Here is a 22434-nt window from a genome sequence, read left to right on the forward strand (position 1 = left end):
GATGATGGCTTTGAATTCTCTTAAGAGTTTATTACTTGTATTCTTTTATTTCTGGGTTAGATTTCTGGGATTAGAATGTAAAGCTGAACTCCCTGGGGAGAAAAGACCAAGCCGGGGCATGGGGGCTTCTGTATTCAGGGTGTTATGCTTTGCACTTCTTTGCTAACAAACACCTTGTCAGATGGAAAATGCCTTTTCTCATAAGATTTGTTTTTTCTTGCTCTGAGAGTCTCTGATTATTTTTGTGGACATTACTGAATGGGACCAGGTGACGATTTCTCAAAAAGTCTATGAGATGCAATGGGTCAGACTTTAGGCCTAAGTGTCAGGAACTTCTGTGATCCCTGGTCTCAGAGGGTGGTAGGGCAGAAAAGGTCAGACCTTAGTCTAAGCCTCAAGAAGTTATGACCCACAGGAAGTAGACAGCATTGCTGACCAATTGGTCAGTGGTTATTTCCTTTTCAGTACATTAAATGAACCCAAGTCTTTTGCTATATAATTCACTTCCTAAAATATTTGGGAGTTGACCTGCCAAGGCAAAGTCAGAAACTTATACGAACGCAATAACATTTTCCACACAAATAAGTCTAAAAATGACAATATATAATTCAGTCCCTGTTTCTGGCCCTGGGCCACACATCATGCTGAGGGATTGGAACTGAGAGGCTCTGTGTCTGCTCAGCTGGTGTGCCTGTACCTCTCCTTACAAGGACTGAACAAATGCTTCCTTTTTGTGTCTGAAGATGTCTCTGAGTAGTCAATTTGGGTAACTGTCCTTGACAATTGTGAATGGGACCGGGTGGAGTTTTCTCAAAAAGTTTATGAGAGAGAGTAGGTCAGACCTGAGGCCTAAGTCACATGATTCCTATTCCCAGAACCAGAAGATCAGACCTTGGGCCTCAGGTACAGGAACTCACATGATCTCTGGGCCTAGAGGTCTCTAAAAGGTTTTTAGATTCTTTAAGAACAGCAACTGTGGCATTCATTTTTGTATGTATCACAATGAAGTGGACATAGCAGGTGTTCAAAAAATATTTGCTGAACAAGAGAATCAGTAAAATTTGATCTCACCAAGGAACAGAGATGAACTTGTACTTATCTAATATTAATACTATGTATGAGGCAATGGGAGGCGTCTGGCCCATATCATGAGCCAATAGCGCGTTCCAAGTTCTGGGCTTCTGAGGGCCTCCATCTGTCTTCCTCTTCCCTCATTCAAAGGACACAACAAATTGGATGCATTGTTAGGCCACTTAGGACATGTCCTTAGTTACCTTGGTTAGGCACACAGACTGAACCATTCCCCACACTCCTATTCCTCTCTGCCTTAAGGCGTGAGGAACACAGCAATCTCTCAAAAACTACAGGAACAGCTCAGGAGAAAGATGAAAACAAAAATGTGTAAAATGGTTGAGGGGTGAGATACCCTAACAGGCCCCAGGCTGGTATCCCAGGTTTTGCAAAAGAAAGAATTCACAGTCCCAGTCTCCAAGTGAGGCTTGGCAAAAATGGGTTTATTTTCACTGAAAAGCTCTTTCTCTCAGTGGGCTCCTTCTTGCTTATAAAGATAGCAAAGATTGGGATACAGAGTTTTGATTTTATTTAGCTTTCTATGGCTCGGTGCCAGGAATCAATTTCAAAATCAATAAAGATGATGATTGTTTCCCCAATCTGATTTCCAGATCAATTGGAGGTGGGAGTTACACTTGGGAACCAGGTAGGAGGGTGGGGATCATTTTAGGAATTTTCCCAAGGCCAGGTGGCCTACCCTCCACAAAGATCAGAGGGACACAGAGTCCTATTACATCAGAATGAAGAGCATGATATGAGGTATGACCATTGTGTTCAGTTGTCAGACTAACTTATACTTTGTTCGCTGGCACAGGACTGACCAGAATTCTATGCCTGCATCAAAGAAGGGGCTGTTCCCTATGAGCAAAAAAAGAACTGTAGTAGCTCAAAAAAAAGTGAAATGTGCAAATTCAGAGATGTCTCCATTCTAAATGTTCACGAGCCCAACCTGTGACAAAGCCTTCCAAGCTTTTATTGGTTTAATCAGCCACAGCTGGACACACTGCAATAGCTCCAACATCATGATGTCATTTTGGTCTTCTTCTACTATGAAGGACAACAAACAAGCTCGTATCAAAGCACAGCTGGAGACTTCAAGGAGCTAACATTGGGAGGAGTGAAGTACTACATATAAACAAAGAAGCATATGCACCATATTTTTAAGTGGAAAAAGTATTAATATCTAAGGATAAAGGGTTCCCATAGGAGGCAGCATATGAACTAAGCCTAAAATGAAGGTTGGGGATCTACTGTGCAGTGACATCTGCTTCCTTGTTTTCCACAAACAAGGTACTCCATCTCTCAGTCTGACCATTTTCTCTCATTGTCTGTTTCTCAAATATTCCTCTTCATCTCCATCCTCATGACTTCCTTAACTTCCTACAAGTCCCAACTATAATTTTACTTTCTACAGGATGCCTTTCCTGCTTGTCTTCCCTTTCTTATTTATTTCCTACTTAGCTTATAAATAACTTGTTTGTACATATTTGCTTTTTTTTTTTATTTTCTTATTAAATTGTAAGCTCCTTAAGGGCAGGGAGTAAACTTTGACTCTTCCTCACCCCCATCCTAGTACTTAGTACTGTGCTGGATACATAAGAGAGCTTTCACAAATGTTTTGTGATTAAGAAATACAGGTACCCGGGAGAATAGTTAGAAAGTACTACAATAATCTGGTTAAGAGGCAACAGGGGCCTAAACTTTTCTGGTGGTTATCTTAGGAGAGATAAGACAATGATGGATGCAGAGAGATGTTGCTAAACTGCAAAGACTTATCAATTTATTGTATAAGGGCCTGGGGAGATAAGAGTCAGAGAGGAAATTGATATTGCAAACCCAGGTAAAGAAAGTTACATTTGGGGGAGACGTGGGGGCAATTGGATTAAGTGGCTTGCCCACGGTCTCACAGCTATTAAAGTGTTGTGTCTGAGGCAAGACTCAGGTTCTCCTGGTTCCAGGGCTGGTGTTCTATCTGCTGCTCCATCTAGCTGCCCCAAAGAAGGTGGTATCTTTAACAGAATGAGAGAAAGTTTAAAAGCAAAATGATAAATCTTATTCTGAGTACATTAAGTATAAGAGATCTACTGGAAATGCAGTTTGAAAGAGTCCAAAAGCATGGATAGAAACTATCTGGATAGAAATATCTGGGAGTCACCTGCATAGAGATAATCAAATCTGTGGCAGCTAATAACATCTCCAAGAAGGTTCAGAGACAGAAGAGAGGACAGAGCCTTCTTATGGAATGGAACATGGATTCAGCAATGGAAACTGAGAAGCAGACAGACATGGAGGAGCACCAGAGAAAACACTTTCTTGTCTAAGACAATTTCAGATTCAAAGAGCTTAGAGTTTACCTTCTAAGCTGTTATAAATCACCAGACCTAAGTGTTTGGATTTTTTTTTGTATTTTTGTGTACCTTACAGTGTCAAGTACAAATCTAAATACATAGTAGGTGCTTAAAAACTACCTTTGTAATTAATCAATTGACTATGACACATAACAACTGCCAAAAGCCAAAAGAGGTCCAAGTTTAGGGTATCAGGACCCAGCATTGGACACTTACTATTTTAGGAGGAGGGAGATCAGGTAGGCTCTTCTGTGGAGCCGATAAGTGCTGTCCCAACTCCCCATTGGTCAAAGGATCTGAAAAATTCAGTGCTGCAATGAAAAAAATGAAGAAATGTTAGTATGAAGTGTCTATTTTACAGCAGAATGCAATATTATACATGAGTTACATCTGGAAAAGGAACCTGGTGGAATGTGCTCCAGAGCTACTTTGCAGACTATATTATCTTCTCTCCAAGAATACAACGTAACAACACCGCAACTATAAGAAAAATTCTTTTGCAGAAACCTGTTTTGGATTTCTGGAATGTCTCCCTCTTTCCCCCTCCCTCCAACTCCCCTGGGTCAAATATGGTACAGACCACAGTGTCTTCGTAATCATTAGACCTGTAGGAGCGATTGCTATATAGAGAGACTCAGTGTTTACCCTGTGATTATGGTTCTTTCCATCCCATAATTTATCCAGCAGGCAAACTGTTTTTGGCAGATTGGCCACCACTCAAATGGGATAGCTTAGCTGATATTTAGGGGCAGAGGGTGAGGGAATCACATCTAAAAACCAGTGATACCAAATAGTCATGTGTTTTGTGGAAAAGCCCTGTTAAGTTTTTGATTTTTTAAATTTTAGAAAATAATATCCTTAAGAGATATATGTGTGAGGCACTAAATAGAGTCAATGCTGATCAGCAGTAGCACCGAGTCTGTAAGTAGCCACTGCAATTTCCAACCTGTGTAGATGGATGAAGGAGGGAAGAAAAAAACATAAAGGGGAGAAAATGTTAATTCAATCCAAATTTTATTTCAGAGGGCAACAGTGGCTTGGGTGGGGCGGGGAATGGACAAGGGTGCATGAGTCAAAACATCTAAATTCTAATTCCATCACTTCAATTAACTTGACCTATGATCTTGGCAAAAATAATTTCATTTTTGCCTTTCTCAGTTCAAAACGTATCCCATAGGAATGTTATAAGATAAAATGAGATAAGATTATCAGAATGCTTTGAAAAGTAAAAGATATCATACAGATTTAAATGTTTTTCAAATGTCCAAAGAAGTTACTCATATTCTAGGATAATTTAAGGATGGGAAATATATATATATATATATATATATATATATATATATATATATATATATATATATATATATATTCAGAAGACATATATTACAAGACCAGGAGTAAAGCACCTAAAGTGGTTTAGTTTACAATATTAAAATCATCATTTCCTTATCCTGATAATGATATGAATGGATCAGGTGGATCCAGGGATAGATACTAAGTCCCTAAAGATAGAATTCTTAACTTAGAATTCTTCATTTTATTTCTTTTTAACATTTTGATCATTGTGCACTATATAACTATTTTCCTTCTATTATGTATTTAAAAACAACATTCTGAGGAGTCCATAGGCTATACCAGATTGCCAAAGGAATCTACATCATAAAAGGTTAAGAGACAGGCCCATTTTAAGAAATGGGCATAAAACCAGTTGAAAATCAGAATACCCGCCATCCCAAAATACCATCCTCCATCTGAAGAATACAGTACTGTCATTCCAAAATACAATCTTCCAGCTGAAGAATAGAATCCTGCCATCCCAAAATACCATTCTCCAAAACACAGCTCCCAGGAATAGCTCCTCAGTCTCAGCCAAAGCTTTTGATGCTTAGGGTCCTGGCAGAATGTGGCAGATGCTCCCTGTCACCACTCCCATCCAGGATAGCATTCCCACCCCACCAATCAGCAGCCTTGGCCCAGATCCCATACCTTTGTCTTTGTCTTTTCCTTTGCCTTCTGTCTCCACAGGCGGCTGCTTATGGGTTGTAACTTTGTTCATGTAAATGTATTCCTCATCAGAATCTATGAAAGAACAAATGGCAAGATTCACTTTGGCTCTTTTCAAAAGAAAAGATGGGAGAACTTGTTTATACCACCAGGCTACACTGTTTATGTTAAGTAAATATATTTTTAGCTCTCTTTTCAAAAACTATAGATGCAAAAGAATCATGAATTTGAGTTAATCTAAAAGGAACTGATTTTAAGAATCAGTAGTCCTTCCAAAGTGGGGTGCCATGTTGTTGACCATTTCTCTAGTCCCATTTTCTAATGTGATGCACTACAGGTAAATATTAGAATGAATAAGGAGTTTGGGAGACACTCTTGTTCAAAATTCCCTTCCTTATTCTAAACCAATTAGAAATTACTTTGTGTTAATAAACCTCTCTTTCAAAATACAGATACTTCTCAGTAAGGGTATTTTTTTCACATCTTTTAATGTGAACTACTTTAATCAAGCATCTTTTCTTTCATCTAAGGAACTGGAATTTTGTTTATAGGAGAAACTTTAAAGCACAGAGTAATAATGCTGGATTGAGTTGTTGGGAAGGTTTGAACAGTTAGAAATAAAATTACAAGACTGCCTGCCAAATGTGCGTCACTATGTGTATTTATATGGTACAGGTGAGGATGATTTATTTAGGTGAAAATGTGCCATTTACTTTCTTTCCAATTTGATATGGGAGCTCTCTTGGAAACAAGCAATTCCTTCAGGAAAGTCCATATTGATTAGGAAGCCTGCTTCATGTCTTGCCCACACCTCAAATGTTAGTACGCCATGTCTTAGTCTATTTCAAATGCATTAAGAACATTGTTTTACTCATTCAAACTCATCACAATGATCTCATCTTAGATTTATCAGGTAGCCCTGTTGTTCAGCTTTTCTAATTATCAATAACTGATCAATTCAATAAATTAGTAAATGAGACAATTGAAGATAAGCCTTTAGTCCTAGCTCCACTATAAATCATCTGCTTGAGTCTGCAGCAGGGTGGCATGGGGAGAATCTAAAGTCAAGTCCCACTTCTGACCCATCAATTGGCTATATGACACTAGGTAGGTCAGTTAACCTCTCAAGGGCCAAGGCAAATCTTTAAGGCAAATATTGCAGAGCAGATGCCAATCTGCATGAGTAGAGGGCATTTTCAGTCTTTTTATATTTGTTTATACTTTATTCCCCTTCTCTCCCCTTCACCTCCCCACTGCAATCTTTTTATATACCTTATTCTCCTTTTCCTGGCCTCCTTACTTTTCCTTATGCATAACTCTATTCCTTTTCACTAGTTGTCCTTCATACTTGGACTTTTCTTTCCATTTCCTCTTAATTTACTGGCTTTAGGATTCAGTTCGGATCCTATTTTCTGCAAGAAGCCTTTCCTGGTCCTTATTATTATTATCCCTTATTATGCACTCAGAGCCTTCCCTCTGAGATTACCTCCCATTCATACTGTGTATACCTTGTATGCAAATAATTATTTACATATTATCTCCCTATTAGAATGTGAGCTCCTAGAGAACAAGGATAATGTTTTTGCTTTTCTTTGTATCCCCAGCATTTAGCACAATGATTTACACGTTGTAAAGCACTTAATAAATGCCTGATGACTAACTCACTGATTGGTTCTTAAACCAATGAAATCAAAACTCATCTGTTCTCTTACCTCCTCTGAAGGAAGCAGGGTAAATCCTGTACTGTATCTGTTTCATTTTTTCATCTTCAATACAGAAATGATAAGGATAACGAGAGTAATAATACTGATTATTGATTTCAGAGGATAGGAGTAATATTGATTGATTTCAGAGGATTGCCAAAATTAGATTGATAAAGTAGAAACATTTATTTCAATACTTAAAGAAGCTACGATTTCATCTGTAAGGGAATTTCTTCCACAGATGCAGACCTCAACTCCTTTTCTGCCTTAGCAGCAAATTGTCACCAGTTGTTATAGTGAGAAGAAAAAAATCATCATCTGGCAACTAACATTCTAATGATGAGTTTTTCCAAGGTTAGCTAAATTAGTCTTTGCACAACAGACCTGGGAGGCACCAATAGCTAGCATTTAAAGCCTTTTCATCTGGGTGGTACTTAACAGAGCTTGTGTTTCTTAGTAGAGTCTTTGAAACCCTCAGATATCCCAGAGCACATATGCGTAGCACTTTAGTGCATTGTTATACAAATGCTAGTTAGAATTATAAGTTACTCTTGTTATATTGCTGAATAGATCTTTCTATGTGTGGAAGCTTGTCAAACATGAGAGGACATTATTTGTTAAAGAAACAAAGTTATTGTTACTAAGTGTTAAAACCAAATTTTATAATTGCAGAAACTGAGGCATGGGGTGGTTAAATTATTAGCCTAATCAAATATTTTTTGACATTCTGCTACAATTTGATATAGTCCACAACTAAGTAAAATTTCTGAATAGATCCTGCCTAAAGGATTTTGTCCATTAGTGGAAAAATATACAATCAATCAATTTTTAAGAGGAGATAGCATCAATGTGAGAAAGCCTCATATTTGTAAAAGCCAACATTTGGCTAAAAATTGACACTGTAAGAAAGGTTATGGCGGGGGCAGGGGTGGTTGTTAGGGAGAACACTGGGTGCTTTTTAGAAGAGCTGCAAAAGGAAAAAGTGATTTTGTTTGGTCCAAAAGAATACTTTACATATTCTTCCATTTGACAAGGCAGCTACTAGGGCATAAGGAAAGACAAGAAGAAGAAGGCCATTCAGTCTGGAATCAGGACAGGTAAGCTTCCCCAGCTTTGCACAAGATCATACAAGTAGTGAAGGGCAAACTCTTATCTCAGTATTTGTTATCTGAGAAATAAGATGGTCTCCAAAACACTCTGAAGCTCTAATATTCTAAGATTCTTTGGTACTTGGGAGATCATTTAACTGAACAAAAGCTAATTTCTGATTGTACTTGGCCTGACAAAAAAGACTGATCAAATCTCTAAGGACTGAAGGAACAAGCCAAATTCTTAATAAATAAATCATATCCTTCTGTTTGTAGGTACTTGTCATAGATGCTAAGAATTTATTTTTTACTTTTTCAGATTTTGGAGTTTGTTTTTCACAAATAACAATGCAGTATCAGAAGTGGGATTCTCTAGTGGTTACCACAACTTATACCCAAAGGTTTTCTGGGACCATGGAAGGTGGGTAAGTCTCTGGGGTCTTAGAAATGAGATGGACAACACAAGACCAATATAAATATCAAACAGAGCAAGAACCTGGTAAGTCTTCTTGGGCTGAAGTTAGACACAGTCCAGCCAAAGGTCAAGAAAATTAAGGGACTTTTTTTTACTTTAACCCAAGGAAAGACTTGGGTTGTGTTAGTATTAGCCCATGTCACATTAATGGGCCCAATAAGTAACTCCCTTGACTTGATCATGCAAGGGCTTGATAAACAGCTGCTTAAAACAAAAAAAAATTGGTTAAATTAGATTGGAGGTCCTTTGATAAAACTTTTTGCTTTTTTTCTGTTTTCTCAACTCCCTAGTCACCTTGCTTTTTCAATGAGGGGAAGTGAAAGGAGGGAGATAATTTTAAACTCAAAATTTCAAAAAAAAAAAAAAAAAAGTTAAAAATTACTTTTTACATGTGATTAAAAAAACCCAAAATATTTAGAAGACAGAAAAGAAGTTACTTTTAAAGTAATAAAATTAAAGGCCACATGATATGAATGTAATATTTGCTTTTAAACATTAATTTTTAGACTCCCCAAGATGTTTTAAAATACATGCAATGTTAAATATTTGAAGATGATAGCGTATGGGGAATTATTTTCCACCTTTCCTCTCCCCCCCAACTAAAGTTTAGATTTTTGATAGGATTTATGGTGGAAAATAGCCTCTTTTCTCTGGAATAAAATCTTCTCAAATCAATCTAATTTCCTAGTAGGCCGGACTGACACATTTGATAGACTGAAAAGGGAGGTAGTAAATGATTGACTACCTTGAACAATACAGCCAATAATAAAGAACTGGGAAAATATGATCTAGGAACCAACCCACACAGCTATTAGATTTTTTTTTAAATGGCCAGGGCATTTTTGTTAGAATATGATTATTGATAGCTGTCAGCACAAAAAGGGATTCAATTTAGGTTTGATCATTTCATCAATGGCCTAGATGAAAAAACTAGAACCTATGTGCTTAATGTCCAGATTACACATTAGCCTGTTGAAAACAAATGAAAACTAGTTCTCAGGAAGTCAAGAAGGGTAGCAGCAGAGTATGACAGTGTTGGATCTGTGCATAGAGGACTCGGTTCACCTCCCATCTTGGTAACCAAATCTCATCTATTTGTCTGGGCCCAAATTTCTTCATATGTAAAAGGAAGGGATTGGATCTTCTCTGAGATGTCCCCTTGATATAAATCCTATGGATATCAAAGTTTTTCATCAAATGAAGCCTTTCTTGACACTGTCTTGGCCCTTTCATCCAGCCATCGTGAATAACCCTCATGAAGGAGATCTCCAGGAGAGTGCATCGGGAATCTGTGCTTGGTCCTAAACTCCTCAAGATTCATTCAACAATTATTTATGAGTTGCCCTCTAAGTGCCAGGTGCTGTGCTAAGTACTATACAATGACAAAAACATAAATAATTTTAAAGGCACAGATGCTACTCTGAACAAATTTGAAGATTAAAAAAAAAATCAATGGATGACACATTCAAGATTAAAAACAAATCTTGGCAGATTGGAACATTAGGCTGAATCTAATAAGATGAAATTTTATAGAGACATGTGTAAAGTCTTATACTTGGGTTCAAGAAATTGACTTCCCAAATACAAGATGAGGGAAGGTATGGATATATGTGTGGGCATATAAAAAAAAATACATTTTTTTTTTACTTCAAAAAAGGTATGGGAATTTTCATGGAAGCTCAATATGAGACAAAAGTGTGATATGGCAGTCTCATCTCCTAAAAAGGAGGGGATGTGTCCTTGCACTCTGTTAGAAAAGGCATGGCTTCCAGCAATAAAGAAGTAAGAGTTGGATAAAGTCCTGGCTGTAGTCAGACAACTTCTGGACTTGTATGGGCACTACACTTTAGGAAAGATGTTGATAAGATGGAAATGTTCAGCAGAAGTAGGGTGAAGATCTTTGACTCCAAGATCAGCTAAATAAACTAATGATGTTTATTCTAGAAAACTATCTTCCCCTTCCTTCTACCAAGAACAGAATAAGAGATGGGAAAATGACCTTCACTAAACTCTAGCCTATAGGGTTTAGACTAAACATAAGGAAGAACCCCCTGAAGGGAGAGTAAGAGTGGTTATGGATTGAGGTATTTCCTTCTCTTAAAGATTTTAACTTCCTAGGATAGTTTTGGTCAGATTCTGCCAAGAAGGCAGGGAGACAGAAAAAATCCCCTTCTACTAACCCAAAGAAAGCAAAGCAAAACAAAACAAAAACCCTTGAAAATTACCATCTTCTTCCCTCTTGAAAAAACACCTAGAGTTCAGGATTTCATGGTTTTTCTATGCCTCCAAACCATGTTTCCCTGAACTTCCTTTTTTGCCTCAGGTCATGGTTACACCAGTAACTTTTCCAGAGTAAACACACCAAACCACAAAAACCAGTCACTGCAAAGAATAGTTTATTTGAAAACCTCCAGCTGCTCTAAGGCACTGGTACTTTTATTGGTGGGACTGAAGAAATGCCTCAATCCATGATCCCTTCCTAATATACAGACAAGAATTCTTTATATCTAGACAAAATCTCTCAAGCTAAAGTGTAAGTCAATTACTACTTTATTCTTTTTGGCCAAACAAGCAAGCATTAAAAAATTTCCTACTACGTTCTGGAACTATGGGTACTGGCACAAAAGTGAGATAACTCCTGCCCTCAAGGAGCTTGCCTGTTACTTCACCACATTATATACTTTTTGATATTCCTGATTGCCTCCCCTCACCCAAACCTATATTTTTTCTGCTCTCCAAAGCAAAGATTATCTAGGAATGGAAAGATTATTCCACAAATAATCTTTTCCTTCCCACAAGACTTCAAAAAAGGAAGAGTATCAAGACGGCTTGGGAGGAGCACCCTCAGGAAAGGATGACTCAAGACTCACTGCTGGTTTTTGTGTAGAGCCGAAGGAGGTCAGTAAGGAAACTCTTCTTCACCACAGCAGCACTACTCAGGTTCTCCTTGTCTAGTATCTTCAAAAAGGCATCCAATTCTGTAAGCAGCTGTTCTAGGGCTAAAAGAAGAAAAAAATGGTCAAGAAACAATTATAATAACAGTATAAAAAAAAGTGTGGGATGATGAAAGTGAGCTTGATATGATGAAAGGAGTAGCCTAAGCCAGGGGACCAGGTTCTAGTCCTCACATGGTCAATTTGTGATTTTTTAGTCAGAATTTCATGTCTCTGTGTCTCGGTTTCCTAATAATAATAATTTGTCTGGAGACAGGAAGGAAAAAAAAAAGAATTGCTAGTCTAGTACTGACCACTAGGTGGCATATAATTGCAGGAAAGTCAATGAAAATAAACACCTAAAAGGTTTTATGAAATTGGCATTAATACTCAGAAATCTTGGAATGTTAAGAGTTTAAAAGCATCCTCAGAGATTGCCTAAAGCAACCTCCTGTCCCTAGATACACACATTTTACAAGTAAGGAAATGAGGCTCCATGATATTTAACATGATTTTTTCTCTTTTCTTAATTTAACTAAATACTAACACAAGAAATTTCAAAATCCTCCTCCAGAGTCTGAAAGAATGTAACCTGAAACTTGTATAGATGAATCATTCTCTTCCTCAAAGTAAAGCACAATAGCTTTTCCAACACCTAGAAGTTTCATTTATCCATTACTGTATTCATTATAGCAGAAATAGACCATATCAGGCTTTTTTTAATTCGACAGACAAGAATTAATTGTTGCCAGAGCTCAGACTAGAATAGGGTGAAATTGGAATGTCTATGCAGGGGAAAGGATAGACAATGAAGTCTCACAGTAATTGACAGATTCCATGAGCATCCTTTTTGGGCAGTTTTACAAGTAATCAACAAGAAGCAGAAGGGTTCTAGTGTAGAGATTGTACTAAATTATACTAGAGCATCATACACTGAATTACTGGAGATAAATTATAAGTATACCAGGTATGAACACATCACTAACTATGTATTTTACTACTATTGTTGTTATTGTTAGTTGTCCTTCATTCAGAAAGATATACTCTATTAATGACTGATAAAACATTACACATGATGCCCCCCCCCAAATCTTAGTGCAGTAGCTTAGAATGTCACTAAGTTTGGGACCAAAGAATGCCAATTTTTAAAAAATATCTCCTTGACATTGATCATTTTAGTTATCATTAAGGTTTAATAGCTATTAAAACTTAAAATTGCAATAAGACTTCTAGCACACCTTGCATATTACTTGTTCAAAAACGTTTATCATCCATCTCTGTCAAGTACTACACTAAACAATTTGATGCTCATAGCCTTGGGTGAAAAATAAATCAACTATCAGAAAAGTAAAATTAATGAAACATTTAAATAAGCATTTCTTATGAGGAAAGCACTATGCTAAGTGCTGAGGAAACAAGTAGAAAAGCATGACTGTCCCTGTCCCTCCATTCTAATAGGCAAGTTCACACATACATAAGGTGTTTGCTACAAGTCAGACGGAAAAGTCCCACCCTCCTTAGGTTGCAGTAGCAAAGCAGATAGTAATTCTTCTTTAATGTAATTTTTACTGACAAAACAATACACTTTCTGATATAGAACTGCCTGGCAGTGCCAATGATTTTGGGGGTAAGAACTTTCTTTTCTGGCTTTTTAATAAGTGTGACTGTAGTAAGAGCAGTAGTCTGGCTGCATGTCCTGAAGGACTGTCCCCCAGTGATGACTATGGACACTGAGCTGGAGATGCTTTGGTCAAAAAGTCCTATAGGCTAATAAACCTAAGAGCACTGACTCAGACCAAGTTCTTCTGGCTCCAAGGCCAGTCAATACTCTTTTTCTACTAGGCCACTTTATAGAGTATAGCCTATGGTAAAAGACAATATAAATACACAGAAATGTGGGCAATGATAAGTAAACTCAATGCAATGTCTTCAAGAAAACAACTATTAGTAAGACAGTGTGATGCAGTGGAAAGAACACTGGATTTGAAATCAGAGAATCCAGGTTCAAAATTCCACCTCCATCACTAACTACCTGTAGGATGCTGGGCAATTTATTTAATCTCTTTGATCTTCAGTTTCTTCCTACGGAAAAGGAGAACTCTAAAGCTACAATCTCATGATGTTAGTTAATAGCAAAGAAAAAAAGATCATGAAATCACTGTAGGTTATCTCTTGCACTACTCCAACTAACAAGTTATGCACAATAGCTCATCTCCAGGAAGGGCATACACATAAGCAATAGCAATAGTGGGTAGAGAGCCAACGGTGGAGTTATGAAGATCTGGATTTGAGCTCTACCTCTGATACATACTGGCTGTGTGTCTTTGGATCAGTCATTTTATCCTAAAAAACTCTCTAAAACTACATTTGACAGAGAAGTTGCTGATCTACATTGGCAGATCAAGTTTCCACATAAGAAGTTACATCTCCTCATGAAATCATTAGTCCAAAACAAAAATAAAACCCAAAGCTATGTCATCCCATCCATAGAATGTCATTTCACTTCAAGAAAGATAAATTGGAAACTGGAAAGGCTCCAGGAAAAAGGCAACTAAAATGATTGAGGCAGTGAAAAAATTAAAAAAAAAAAATTACCATTTTTCAGTAAGAGGAAAAAGGATAAATAAATTAATAAAAATTTGGTCTAAATTATGATAAAAATGGTATAAATTGATTTAGAAAATCATGAATTATGGGTGCATGGGGATTTTTCAATATTAAGATATGAAAGGGACAGCTAGTTAGTGCAGTGGATAGAACACTAGCCCTGAAGTCAGGAGGACCTGAGTTCAAATCTGGTCTCAGACACTAAACATTTCCTAGCTGTGTGACCCTGGGTAAGCCACTTACCCCAATTACCTCAGGGGGAAAAATTAAAATATGAAATCAAGGAAATATTTTTTGAAGCTTGAAAAAAGGGGATGGAGCATTATCTATTTTGGAGGAACATAGAATCCATGAAAAAGATTAAGAGAAGGAAAGAAGAGTGATGTCAGATTGCAAAAGCCTTCAATACTGAACAGAGAAGTATAAACTTTGCTTGGCAGGTCAGAGGCAATGACATACCCTAAGATCCAGCTCAGATGCTACAACTGCCATACAACCTTCCCTCATTGCCTCTTTTTCTTCCTTAGATGAAAGTGTCTTCTCCTCCTTCCAATTTCTTTTCTTTTTTCTTTTCTTTTCTTTTCTTTTCTTTCTTTTTTTTTTTTTTTTTTTTTGAGGCTGGGGTTAAGTGACTTGCCCAGGGTCACACAGCTAGGAAGTGCTAAGTGTCTGAGACCACTTTTGAACTCCGGTCCTCCTGAATTCAAGGCTGGTGCTCTATCCACTGCGCCACCTAGCTGCCTCCTTTTCCAATTTCTTTAGGGCACCTTTCTTTCCCTTATCACATTCTATCCTGTTCATACCTATCTGTGAACATAGCCCACCTTCTCACTTGTTTGTTGTAAGCTCACTGAGGATTGGAGCCATGTCATTTTTCATCTCAGGAACCCAGCATAAGGTCTTTGACAAAGTGAATTATTAATAAATATTTGTTGAATTTAATTGAGCTGCAAATCATAGTCTATTATAAGAAGGAATACACTATGTCATTTAAATGGCTGCTCCCCATGTACCTTTCACAAGTATGGAGAAAATGAGAGAGAAATTAACCAGCCCAAGCATCCCAAGGAAAAGCAAAGGATAAAAATATTCATTTGGCAGGATATGGAAAGCAGACTCTTCTTTAGGGCCATATTAAAATCATTAAGACTTTTAAATAGGGTTCTGCCTGAGCAATACTTGGAAGTAAAAAATGCCAAAACTGACCCAATTAGCACCACCAAAGGCAAACACTTCCCAGGAATCTGGAAAGGGAACACTTTTTAAGATTCAAATTTGAATCTTCTATTGACAAGGTTATTATCAGTGAACGCTTTCTTCTAGATTTAATTTGTAAAGAATGGTTTTAATCTCTAACCCTTCTCTCTTCCTGGAACTCCTAGCTCCAAGATAAGGCATTTTATTCTCTCCTAATGAATGTTACAGTTGGATAAGACCTTAAAGTTCATCTAATCCAATAGTTGTCTACATTTTTCAGTCCCTATTCACTAGCTTTCAGGAAACTTTTCTATACCCCTTATTCAATAAGAAAGGAAATTAAAGTTTAAAGTGCACAAAACATATGCATGTGAAAAATAGATTAAGCTATTTCACTAAGATAACGTCTTTATTAGCAAATAGTTCCCATTTCCTCTAGATGAGCTTCTCACACCTCCTGGGTTTCTAACCATGGTCCAAGTCAGGAACACTTTATGTAATTAATACAACTATCTCTCCAATCTATAGGAAACAGAATTCCCCTGACATTAGCAAATTCAGAAGTCCAGAACACAGAATCAGAGAGCGTCTAAATGTTATAGTAAGTGGCTTTCTGGTCAAAATTGGGGATTTCTTTGGTAAAGGAAATAAAGCTAAGGTATAATGTGAAGATCAATTCAATGCCTCTTTCCTTTCTATGCCTTTCATCCGTATCTCTAGATAAAGATCTCCTCCTAAATTTGCCTGTCTCTCTCTCTCTCTCTTTTTTTTTTTCTTTTTCTGAGGCTGGGGTTAAGTGACTTGCCCAGGGTCACACAGCTAGGAAGTGTTAAGTGTCTGAGACCAAATTTGAACTCGGGTCCTCCTGAATTCAAGGCTGGTGCTCTATCTACTGCGCCACCTAGCTGCCTCCAATTTGCCTATGTCTCAATTCTGTTAGTGACATACATAAATATTTTCTGGCCTCTACTAGTGAAACTTATATTCATATTTATTGACTACTGACTGAAAGGGTACTAAGCCCTGTTAAGAAGGAAAAAGACCTTTAAATGGCCCACTGACCACCATACCTCAGAAAAGGAGCTGAACTGATATCCAATAAAGGGTGAAAATAAAGTACTCTTGGTAAAGAAGCTTCTTATATCTATAGATTAACAAAGATTTTGCAATTCATCAGATTAGAGGGTGGTGTGGAAGCACTTAGAGATTAAGTGACCTACCCAGGTTCACCCAGTCAGCATGTGTCAGAGGTGGGAACTCAACTAAAGTCTCTCTGGCTTCAAGGCTAGTTCTCTATGCTTTGTGCTTAAGCTCTCCAGCAGTGCTTTGCAATTTTACAATTTACAGAAATCAGAGCATCAGGGCTCCTTCCAAGATTGTCTCTTCATGTATCTCATGAAAGGAAGAAATCAGCATCCTTTCTTGACTCAAAAGGAATGCCTTCATAGCTGTTTCTATTCAGATGTCTCTTTGATCTTAGTGGGATAGTTTGCTTCTGAACTTGATACCTGTAAAAATAAACTCTCCCTGAAATGAATATCTCCATTCATTCCAGAAGGGTGGGAGGACTGGGGGGAGGGAACACAGGAACGTGGGAACAGAGGAAGGGAAGAAGAATTTGTATGTTTCAATATGAAAACTGTGACAAAGGGAGAAAATGTGAACAACAACAAATTTGGACTTAGGATATGTATGAGAAGAACCTAACTGGTCTTCAGTATGAATATAAATACAGAGATATTAGCCATCAACTGGTTCTCTCTCATATTCATTCATTCTCTCTCCCTCTCATTGAATTCAAGTAAAAAAATACAGAAGATTGAATTCTATCTCTGAACTATAAGAGTTCAGAAAACTTACTTCTATCAGTTCATAACAAGGAGAATTTCCTTCAGAGAGTACCAAAGAGAACTGAAAAATGTTAAGCAGCAGGACTGATGATGACTCTGTCTCAAGAGCAGAATAGATGTTAAGGGTACCCAATGCAAAGCATGGAAAAAAAAAAGTGAGTGATTCCAGATAGAAGAATGAAGAACCAGTAGCTCTCTTATCTCAGTTCTTCAGTGTCAAGGGAGAACTGCCATTAGTTCACATTAAAAAAAAAAAAAAATTCAAAGCCTTTAGCTTTTATTTCAGTTTTTTCAAGCCCAAAGTCTGTTAGGAGCGTCAAATTAGCATCAGTCCAAGAAGTAAATGGAATGGTTCAGACAAACAATAAGCATACATTTCAAAGATGCCTCTATCATAATCTTAGTTAACATTAATCTGATTTTGTTTTGTGAAACTATTGAGAAGTGATTAGCACAATGCCTGACACATACTAGGCATTAAAACGAATAAACCCAAGTATTCACTATATGCTTAGCACTGAGAAAAAAATCCCAAGTTTATTTTCTTGAGAAGTTTACAATCTTGAATAGATCAATACATGTGGAATAATTACTGGATAAAACAATAAAGTATATGAGTCACTGCTGAGGGGTTATAATAGAGTACAGAGAGCAATGGATTGGGAGTCAGGAGACCTGGGGCTTATTCCACAATTCACCACAATTTATTTTGCATAAGTCATACCTGGCTGAGACAGGATTTGAACCTTAGTCCTACTTCCAAAGCAGTGTACAACACTCCCTTCCTAAAATATTATTTCTCCCTCCATAATGTGGGGGGAGAAGATGGGGTGGATGGGTAAGCAATTGTAAATATATATATGATCTCCCTTTTTATATCTGAGGAAACTAAGATATATTGAGGGTAGTTAGACTTACTCATAGTCAGCCAACTAGTATGTCCCCAAGCTGGGATCCAAGCCCAGGTTTTTTGGGAGTTCAAGCTTAGTGGCTTCTATTACTGCAGACTGATCTTTAAGACCCTTCTACTTCTATCATTTTATAGCATCAAAACTACATGGAATACTATAGAACAGAAGTGCCAAATTTGCTGCTAAAAGGTCCCAAGTGACCTGCCAACAAACTCCCCATAGTGATCTGAACCAAATTAAACTGTGATGGGGAAATGTTTAACAAAATTTTTTAAAAACCCAATATAAACAATGTTAATTTGCAGTTTTCTAAGCCAAGATACTACTGCCCATTGGGGTCTTTCCATTTCGATTTGAGTTTAACACCACTGCTCCAGTTCAAAAGTCAGTCCTGGCTGGAGCAGGTTGGGGTCTTCACAGAGAAGGTAGGGCTCAAATGAAGTTTTGAAGGAAAGGCAAGATTTGAAAAGATGGCTGTTTTCAGATACTTGGGAACATTTTATAGGTCAAAAGCACTCAAGATGCTAGAGAGCAGCATGATACTGTGGAACAACTGAACACCAAGGACTCAGATTCAAACCTTCTTTCTGTCACTTTCTATGTGATGGTGGCTAGCCTCCACTCTTGGGATCTCAGTTACTTCATTTGAGGTCTCTAGATTTGTAAGATGAGGTTCTCTTCTAGATTAGGGTCTGTGGCCCATAGTTCTAAAGTGGATGGAATAAAACAAGGCAAATAATAATAATAATAATAATAATAATAATAATAATAATAATAATAATAATAATAATAATAGAGGAAAAACTGGAAAATCTCCCTTTGCTATGAATTGAACTAGATCAAGTATATTAATGGGAAGATTTCTCTCTCCTGAAGGCCACATTATAGCAAGGAAGGGAGTCAGAGCCTCCCAAATCCTCTCAAGCTTTTAAGATTTTCATGTTTCTTCTTAAACATTGTATTTTTATATAAACAAAAACTGAAATAGTTTCTTTTCTCCTTAAATTGGCCAGCACATTCCTGAGACTGTTAACTTCCTAAAAGCTGCCTTTTCCAGTAACCCTACCTAATTAATTCCTGCAAAACAACCAGCTGCCCACGTGATGCTAAGCACAGAAGCCAATAACTCAGAGGTTTGCAAGGAAGGCTTTTTCTTCTCTTGGATGGGAACGCAGACACTTTATGACACATGAGCATCTCCACACACGACCTCTTGGCAACAGACATTGATGGTCTCTACAAAGAACAAGGGAAACCTTCCAAAGACATCTGCAGTCTGGTCACTGCAAGGATGAGCATGTAAGACCAAAACGGCTGATTAGGCAGATTCTCATGGTTTAGGAGTGAACAGGAGGAAACTAGGACAGCAATGAAACTACAGAAAGTCACTCTTCCTCACTAAACTTCCTGAACTTCTGATTTACCAAGCAAAGAAATAGCAGAGATCGGCCTCAGAACTCGGTTCATAAAGTCACCAAATAATGGCACCTGCTAGTAATTAAAAGGATCTCTTCTACTCTTCTTTCCTTTCAGCTTTGCCCTTGAATGAAGGTCAAAAAAATTAAATGTTTTCTGACAGCAGGCAACTCCAAATTATACTTTGTTCATGCTTCCCTGCTTTGAAATGCTTGTTTTTCATATGAAACAGAGAAAAGGCTCATTTGGTACAGGCACAAACTATCCTTTCCTCCCATTACCTCCTTCCCTCCAGTTTTCATTTGAATCTTGATTTATAAGTCCATAGAGATTAACTCTATAATTTCTGGGCCACATGAGACCTATTACAAACACTACTTAGGTCTCAACCAGCTTTCAAGATCAACTTCTGTCTTAGCAAATAAAGGCTTGAATCCTATACTCAGGCCTGAATTTGACAGAGTTCTTGCTAGTAAAGCAAGACTGGTCTAAAGATATGAGTTATATTTTTTAGAAGCATAGAAACTTCTATGGATCACCTTGATTTACAGAGTCACTTGGAATAGCAGAAAAAGTTACAGAAAAATAAAAATACTATGGGAAAAAAAGAAAAGAAAAAGTTAGAGATCTGGAGTTACAGATTCTGAATTCAAATTCTGACTGCTATTTACTTTGTAAGCTTGGACAAGTTACTTAATCTCTTAGAGCCTTACCCACAAAAGGAGGCATTCTATGGAATAAAGGACCTTTGAGATCTCCTTCAGTTCTGAAATTATGGCCCCTTTAACATTAATTTCTTAACTAGGGACAGTTAGCTAGTGCAGGAAAGCAATGGGCATGGAGCCAAGAAACTTATACTTACTACAGATACACTCCATAGCTATGTATCTCTGGGCAAGTCATTTAACCACTCTCTACCTCAGTTTTTTCATCTGTAAAATGGAGATAGTAATAGCATTTACCTTTCAGGTTTATTATGAAGCTAAAATGACTAATATTGGTAAAGTACTTTGCAAAACTTAAAGAGCTATCTACCTGCCACCTATTAGTTGCTATTATTAATTTTTCCCTCAAATAATTGCCCCATATGTAAATATTGATCTGAACTGGAGTAGCCTTTGAGAAATCAATGTCAACTCCATGACATGGTTAGAATAGGATGTTAACAGATTATTCCCTAAGAAAGTGTTAAGATTCACTCAATTATAAGGGATTATTCTTGTAGAATATCAGAACTAGAAAAGTTTTCTCTCTTCTTTTTCCTCTAACTAAATCCTAGCCATCATGGGGACCAATAAATGACCTTAATATTCAGTTTCCTCTTCTGTAAAGAGAATACTTACCTACAATACAAGACTATGGTGGGGAGGTGTTTTTACAAAGCTTAAAGTGCTTGTGAAGTTTTGTGAATATATATACACATATCTCAGTGTATACATCAGAGTATGTATCTACTCAGTGCCTAAACATAGCACTCAAGTTTTTGTCTGGTTCTTATCAATCTCTAGCAAAAAATAAATGATAAAGACTCAGAAATGACAGTCATCAAGGGGAAGGTTAGAAGTCTCCCACATCCCTATGGTCCTTCTTTCTGCAACTAGGCCAAAGTGAGTTCAGAATGGTGGGCCCTTCCTTAGCAGGACATGTCTAGTATCACTGAATGGCTGTAGGGAGGACTTTCACATTTCCTTTCTCCCCCACATTTTTTCTTTTTCATTGCTTTTCCTCATCTTCCAGTGAAAGAGTTGGGGTAATAATTATGTTGTTCATTCTGGAAACTGAAGGCCCTTGTGAGTGCTTTCCATCACTGTTCTGTTAAAGTTCAGAGTTCTCTGGTTAGGGCTGACAGCTCGTCAATAAGATTCTTGTTTAAAACTTCCAAGGCCCACGCAAATCTGGTTCAGTTCAACTGTTCAATTCATTGGCTGTGACCATTAAGAGGCTTTGTCTCTTCAGCTGGCCTCCTCCCCCAGGTTTTCTCATCTTGAGGTAATCTTGCTTTTTGGCCACTGGGTTCACACCCTTAAACTTCTCATCACACCAAAAAAGTTATTCTTCAACTGTTTCCCTGCTGTTTTACACACATATTTGTATTTATTCAGCTGCATTTGCTAGCGGCCCACAATACAGCATGATTTCCCTCCCTTCCAATATTAAAAATCAGATGTGTTCATTTATTATACTCATATTTTGCTTCCCTTTCTCCCTCTCCCTCTTTTTTTCTTTCCCACTCTTTTTTTTCCCTCCCTTCCATGCCATTCTTTCCCTCTCTCTCTCTCTCTCTCTCTCTTGTCCTTCCCCCTCTTTGTCCCCTTCTTTCCAATACACAGAAACACACAAACACACCCACCCACACACCCCTGGCCTGGATAGTTTCACTCTTCCTTAGACATCCTGGTAGCACTCCACTCCCAAACTTTGCCAAAAAAAAGCAGCTTTTTAACTGGCAAAGCCTACCAGAGTTATGAACTCTTGAGCTGAAGGGATCTGACAAATTTAGCCTGGGATTCTACATAAGCATCATAATACAGATGAGGCTCGGAGGCATTAAGGACCGTGATCAAGATCACCAATGTTGTACAAGGCACTTTGCTAGGTGCTCCCTTATAGGACTTAAGATGCACCACATTCTGCCTTCTATGGTAGTTATTAGCCTTTTGTCTTCTATCACTCTCCTAGACAGAGCCAGCTGTTTGGAGCCAGAAGACTTTGATTTGAATGCTGGCTATACTACTTATAATCAGTATGATTTGGGTTGTCCAGTCATCTTCCTGAGCTTCAGTCTTCTCATCTATGAAATGAGGACATTGGACCAGATGATTTCTATGGAA

General features: G+C 37.6%; 1 protein-coding gene across 7 annotated transcripts in view; it reads right to left on the bottom strand.

Annotated features, from left to right (window-relative positions):
• The window catches only part of AFAP1L2 (actin filament associated protein 1 like 2), a 126050-nt gene that overhangs the window by 44149 nt on the left and 59467 nt on the right, over positions 1–22434 (bottom strand). For all 7 annotated transcript variants that reach the window (XM_074295674.1, XM_074295670.1, XM_074295672.1 and 4 more), the window contains 3 exons: positions 11560–11688; positions 5406–5498; positions 3636–3730 (listed from right to left, as the gene is read on the bottom strand). In XM_074295674.1, the coding sequence (XP_074151775.1) occupies positions 3636–3730; positions 5406–5498; positions 11560–11688 (317 nt within the window). The remainder of the gene's footprint in view (positions 1–3635; positions 3731–5405; positions 5499–11559; positions 11689–22434) is intronic.

Source organism: Sminthopsis crassicaudata, chromosome 2 (assembly GCF_048593235.1).
Source record: "Sminthopsis crassicaudata isolate SCR6 chromosome 2, ASM4859323v1, whole genome shotgun sequence".
NCBI classification, from domain to species: domain Eukaryota; kingdom Metazoa; phylum Chordata; class Mammalia; order Dasyuromorphia; family Dasyuridae; genus Sminthopsis; species Sminthopsis crassicaudata.